The sequence below is a fragment of the Salmo salar genome, chromosome 14, assembly GCF_965601325.2.
Source record: "Salmo salar chromosome 14, fSalSal1, whole genome shotgun sequence".
Taxonomy (NCBI): domain Eukaryota; kingdom Metazoa; phylum Chordata; class Actinopteri; order Salmoniformes; family Salmonidae; genus Salmo; species Salmo salar.
The window spans coordinates 67,906,084-67,912,488 of record NC_138304.1 but is presented as its reverse complement, the minus strand read 5'-3'; the positions used below and the strand labels follow the sequence as shown (position 1 = coordinate 67,912,488).

The following is a 6,405-nucleotide window of genomic DNA, read 5'->3' as shown; positions in this document are numbered from 1 at the left end:
CAGATGGGCGATCAGGTTACGTCGCGACGGAGGGGCCAGTTGGATAACTCCCTCGGGCAGATAACGTCGGTGGTCCAGTCGTGAAGGCCCGATGGGGCTCCGCATCGGCAGTAAAGCGGGTCAGGATAGGTGATTGTAGCCCAGGAGACACTTCAACTGGCTAGCTCAGGAAAAGCCCACGAGTGGCTGACGGAACTCTTCAGCTGGCTAGCTCCGGAATAATGTGTGTTAATTCCGGGACCGACGTTGCCAATAGTCACTCAGGTAGCAGCTATTTAGCTGCAAGATTCCGGTGTAAATGTCCAGAGCCTGCGGTAGAAATCGGGGAAAGGAGAGAGAATAGGTCCGGTGTGCTCTGGTCTGAGTCGCGCTGTACAAAAACTGGCGATAGCTTTTCGAGCTAATGGATAGCTGAGGACAGCTAACCGTGGCTAGCTGAACTCCAACGTTAGCCAGTGAAAAAGACTAACCTCTGGCTAGCTTCTGTTGTGGATTTCGGATTTGAGGTAAATAATACTTTATTTTTTAAATTGGTGAGGCGGGTTGCAGGAGAGTGCTTTGAGGTTGAGTTTTAGAAGAAAAAATGTAAAAAGATAATGCGAAGAAAAATATGTAAATATATATATATATATACACGGGACACGACAAGAGGAGGGTAAAGGACGTCTGAACTGCTACGCCATCTTGGATCATCAATATACAGCACAAGCAGCATGAAGGGTTGTGTCCGGTCTGAGTACATACAGTACATGGTAACCACTAGCCGGATCCACCATCCTGAAACAATGTAAGCTTGCGAGATCAGGATGGTGGATCAGGCTTGGTAACAACAGCTCTAGTTCAACATGCCTTTCCTCTTTCTTTCCGTCTGTTTCTCTAACTCCTCATAAACCATAGACCTAATTTGTCCGTCTCTGACTCGCTCACCCACTCAATCCCCTGTAGGTTATTTGACCACTGGAGACAGAACATTTTTCTCCAGCATCTTTCTCTAGCACTACAGAGCTTTACAGACTCAACACTGACCTTGTGGGGACCTCTGCTGGTGTTTTACTGAGCTTACCGTTCTCAACAACGGCTGCTTTTTAGAGTTCTTGTCTGATGAATATAGTTGGTGAATGTGTATTTGCAACACTACCTTGTCCAGGTGAAGTTCCTACTTTTGTCACTAGATGTCAGTAGAAATACTGTTGGATGATTTTCTTTAATGAGATGTATGTTTTCGACAAACAATTTTTCCAAAAATATAATTGAATTCAAAAGTCTAAACTGTCTTTATATGGGTTCTTTAAGGTGTAAACTTTACAATGACATTTGTTAAACTTTCACAGACTTCTATCTACAAGTTAATCTGAGTACCCAGATATATTTTCTATAGGCATTTCCCTAAAACAAGGCCCAGGCCTAAAGTACCAATTACCTCCCAAAAATGTCACACTGCTAAATTCTTATAATTTTGCAGATTTTTTTTTTATAGTGAAAAAAACATATCCTGATTTCATGTGATTTGAATATGAATTATATTTAGAAATCCTCTTCAAAGATGAACAATGTGACAGAGTACCCTATCATCCCCAAACATGTGATTGAGAGGTAATCCACATATTTGTCCATAAGGTGGCGCTCTAACCTGCTTATGGGGTTATTTGGAATGACCTGAAGAGGTATACAGGAGTCCTCTGTTCATGCTCACTGACACACTTCCACACTGTGTGACTGACTGCCAACAGCTGCCTCTCACCAGCTTGCTGGCCTGTGTATGCTTCAGACAGATTCTATTAATATATCCCTTTCCACTCATTGACCCATACAAATATCAAGACTAACACACACACACAGATTCCCATAAACATCCACCCATGTACACTATCACATTAGGTTATGTCTAGAGAGCTGGACGAATACACGTATACATCTAAAACTCACATGCCCATTTTCTAACATGAAATGTAGTCTTGAAGCACTGGGTGCAATGCCAGAGTCCGTGCTCCTCCCTGTTTCTAAACTTTAATCTCTCTACCAGGTGCATTGCAAGACTAAACCCTACATGCGTAAGCAGGAGCTCCTCGTCTTCTCCAGGTATCACATTCTTTCCTGGTTAGAGTACGTGTGCCTTTGGTCCTTGGGTCAAATGTCTCCTTCTGTCTTTGACACCCCCTCTGGTCCCTGTGACCCACAAAAACTGCCTGTGTAGGTGTAGCTGCTCTCAGCTTCTTGCCTAAGCACACTCCATACAGCATATTTGCATGGCATGCACGGTGTGGATATATATCATCCATCTATCTATTCAGGTGACAATGCAGTAAGTGTTTGTGTTTATGGAAATAGAACCTGGCGCTGGCAGCAAACGTGCAAACTAGAGCAGAATTTGAGCTGTGCTGTAAGCTAATGTTCTCTTGTGTGTTTCTGCTAGTTGATCTATTTTACAGATGCTGTCAAATCCAATTGTATCTTTCTGTATTGCACCAACCCTCACTGTCTTTCTGTCTGTCACTGACCTGTTTTGAGCATGAGCTTGACTTGATTGATTGTCCACTGGGCACCAATGTCATTTCAACGTCTAGTTTTGATATACATTTGGTTGAGTTGTCAACTAACATGAATTCACCATGTCATTCATTGCTTTTAGGTTAAAAGTTGTGTGAAAAAAAATACGAAATTCCCTTACGTTGATGACTTTTTGCCAGTCTAATCAGTTTTCCACGTTGATTCAACGTCATCACATGTCCCCTTTCTTAGATTCCCTTTTCCTGCAAAAGTCATTGTGATTTTGAATACATTACATTTCATGCCTTCGCCAACACAAATATTGGTGACACATGCGTCCAGACAGGCCACCCAACTGGATTGACACTGTTAAACAGGATTGCTTTTATGGGATTTGCTCATTATCGTCAACAAGGTCATCTGAACTACTGGCAGTATTTTGATAGCTCTTTTCTAGACAGCAGCTTCTGCATTGTCATCTGACATGTGATATACTGTACAGGCAGTTTGGCCTTGGAGTTGTGATTAGCAATCACCACCAATGTCATGTAGTGACATTTGCAAGTAGTACCATCATCGAAAATGCAAATGTGGATTAATCTCATTCATGTTTGTTCTCGCTGTGTAATATACTGATTGTATGTTATTTTTGCAATATCACGTACAAAAGGATGCCCTTGGGCCTCCATATACAGTAACTGTATGGACTTTGTGGTTGTCATGTCAAATTGGAAAATGATAATGAATAATGCGTAGATTAGAGTCTGGGGGCAGTACACAAGCATGGTTACCCTGAGAACATAATGCAAGTCGTGAGAGGAGGCAGTGATGCATCCCCATGTATTCCTCACACCAAACAAAGCCGGACCGCGTCGAGGCGTCACATCCAAACAAGCTTTATAGATCAGCTAGTCTTTGCATTTGTCTAGGCAGTTAGCTACATGTTTGCGCCGGTCCTTTAAGAGCTTAGCGCACCTTTGCTCTGTTGCCCTGTTTACCTCCAGATATGGCCCATGGTCCGTGAGGAAATGTGAGCACACCAATCCCTCTAGGTTGGCAAGTGTCAGGGAAAGACGATCAGCGGGGAGGCGGGGATGTCTCAAATACTTTACAACGTCATGTAGAGTTCACACCTCCCATTTTAAGCCGGAGTTAGGGTAGAAGGCAACAGGGCAGGCAATTAGGGTCAGAGAGACAGTCCCACAGAGGAAGAGAGAGAAGCTTCATGAACATAAGCAACTAGTCTGGCAAGAGTAGAACATTTGAAAAAAAAGCCTAACCTGACACTGACTGCACAGGCTGGCCAGAGGAAGCCTTCCACCAACAAGAACATCAAGAAGCTGTGCACCATCTGCATGGTGTCCAGCCTGACCCGGAGCTGGCAGAACTGGGTGTCCGAGGTCAAGGACAAGCAGGCCAAGGAGCCAGTTGGCTGGGCTCCTGACGCCCTAAGAGAGCTTTGGGACGAACCACCAAAGACGCCAAGCACCACTAAATTAGGAACTTGGGAGAAGAGGGTTTGTCCCAGTCAGAATCTCACCACTGGAACCAACCTACCTGCTGATCAGAACAACCCTTCAGCTGACCAGCAGGAGTCCCAAGGCAGCTCTCCTCCTTCCCAATCGGTGGATCAAAGGAAGACTCTGCTAGTGCTTCAAGGGGAGTCCCGGATCCAGACCAAGCAGGTGGTGAAGACTGTGGCCAGCGGCATTCAGGAGAGGAGTGTGGGCATTACATTTCTGACCGAGCGGATTTGTAAGGAGGCTCCACCACCAGGGGAGGAGATAGACAGGATGCTGAGCAAGAGGGTGTCGCCCACACTCCGCAGAAAGTGCTCCAATGTGTTGGAGCTGACCTGCAGCTGGAAGGAGAAGGAGCGGAATGTTCCGTCAGAGGGAGAATTTGGAGATGGGCGCACCTGTAGCGTGGACACAGAGGATAGTCGGTACTCTGAGGCAGAGGAAAGGGCCCTTGAGGCGGAGAGCGGCCAAGGTAAACCTGGACAGACAGACAGCTCTAAACCAGGACAGATAGACAGCACTGAACCTGGACAGACAAACAGCACTGAAGCTGGACAGACAGACAGCTCTAAACCTGGACAGACAGACACCTCTAAACCTGTAAAGACAGATAGCACTGGGTCATCCAGGGAGGCCAAGCAGAGGGACAATGACAGCGTCTCACCGAAAGAGAAAATTGAGTCATGGGTGAGGGTCAAAATACCCTCCATCTCAGTGTGAGTTCAATGTTCTTTCTTCATGTACAAGTGACGGTGCATGACGGCCCGTCATTGCACATTGCCCCCAAATATGTAAAGGATAATGCTAATACACCTATATCATTTTTATACAGCACATTTTTGCTAAAATAAAACGGTATAGTGCAAAACCTGTTCTGAGCTTTACAGTGGAAATAGATGTTGCCATGATTGATGATTGTTTAATTTTTTGGTAAATATTTTTGTGATTGTCCTTCACAGGGGCAGAAAGGAGTTGGATGACGCCAACAGGATCAATGCTCTCTCAAGGAAGTACAGTGCTGTGGGCAATCTGAAGAGCCGCTGGCAGAACTGGTCCTCGATGCACACCGTCAACCAGAAGCTCAACCCCTTCAGTGATGACTTTGACTATGAATACTCCATGTCCCTACGCCTCCGCAAGGGCGAGGAGGGTTACGGACGCCCCAAAGAAGGCACGAAAACAGCCGAACGGGCCAGGCGAGCCGAGCAACACATCCACGGTGAGATAGCCGACATGTGCTATGTGATCAGGACTATGAATGACCCAGATCCCGACGGGAAGACCCGCGTCACTTTCAGAGAACTGTTTGATAGATACGTACGCATCTCTGACAAGGTGGTGGGGATTCTTCTGAGAGCCAGGAGGCATGGGAAGGTGGCGTTCAAGGGGGAGATGCTGTGGCAAGGGCAGGATGATGGTGTTATCATCACCCTGTTGGTGTGACGTCATCTGAGGTGGAACCATACAGAACTAAGGAGACATAAGTCCTTTTTAACATTGAATGATTATGCACTGATAGATTTGGATTTGTTTCTCAACAGGAACTTAGACAATTTGCTGCTATGTTTTACTGAAGATTTGATATCAGTATCTAACTCAATATTGTATGTTATTTTGTTGCTTACAGCTGCGGTGTATTTATTTCCTGTGGGCACCAGAGGTAATGCTTGAACTTGATTGATTTGTGTTGGATTAAAGCTTTTTACTAGCTTTCAAAGTACAGTTTTCTGTGTCTTTATATTATATCTGAACTCATGAATCATGTTATTACATGTATTAATATATGACTAATAAATAGCTTATTTGACTTGAGGAACATTGTGTAATTTTAAACAGGGATTGAGTTTCATGATGCACAGCACAAGCCAACTCTGATGAGATTTAGGAGACATGAAATCTGAGATACAAAGGCTGCAGTGCACACCATGCAGGGGAGGCTGGTGGGAGGAGCTATAGGAGGACTTGTCATTGTAATGGCTGGAATGGAATCAATGGAATGGTAACAAACACATGGAAACTATGTGTTGGACTCCATTCCATTTATTCCATTCCAGCCATTACAATTAGCCTGTACTCCTATAGCTCCTCCCACCAGCCTCCTCTGATGCCATGTATTGTGTGCCTGACAGAGCTGAACTCAGATGTGGGCACATTGGCTGCGTTTAGACAGGCAGCCCAATTGTGATGTTATTTTCACTAATCAGATCAGCTCTGAAGAAGATCTGATGTGAAAAGATCTCATGTGATTGGTCAAAAGACCAATTAGTGGAAAATATATCAGAATTGGGTTGCCTGTGTGAACGCAGCCCTTGTGAACATGTTTGTCCTCCATGTCTGATACCTAATCAGATCCCTAAGTCTAAAATACACTTGATACTGTATTAATCAACAAAACTTG

At 44.7% G+C, this 6,405-nt stretch overlaps 1 protein-coding gene across 1 annotated transcript; it reads left to right on the top strand.

The window, feature by feature from the left end:
• The first annotated feature begins 2,179 nt into the window (after positions 1–2,179).
• On the top strand, positions 2,180–5,724 carry LOC106570048 (actin-binding Rho-activating protein). Its single transcript, XM_014141977.3, has 2 exons — positions 2,180–4,723; positions 4,967–5,724. The coding sequence occupies exons 1-2, from the start codon at positions 3,843–3,845 to the stop codon at positions 5,448–5,450; spliced, it is 1,365 nt and encodes a 454-aa protein (XP_013997452.3). The 5' UTR covers positions 2,180–3,842; the 3' UTR covers positions 5,451–5,724.
• Positions 5,725–6,405: the final 681 nt, after the last annotated feature.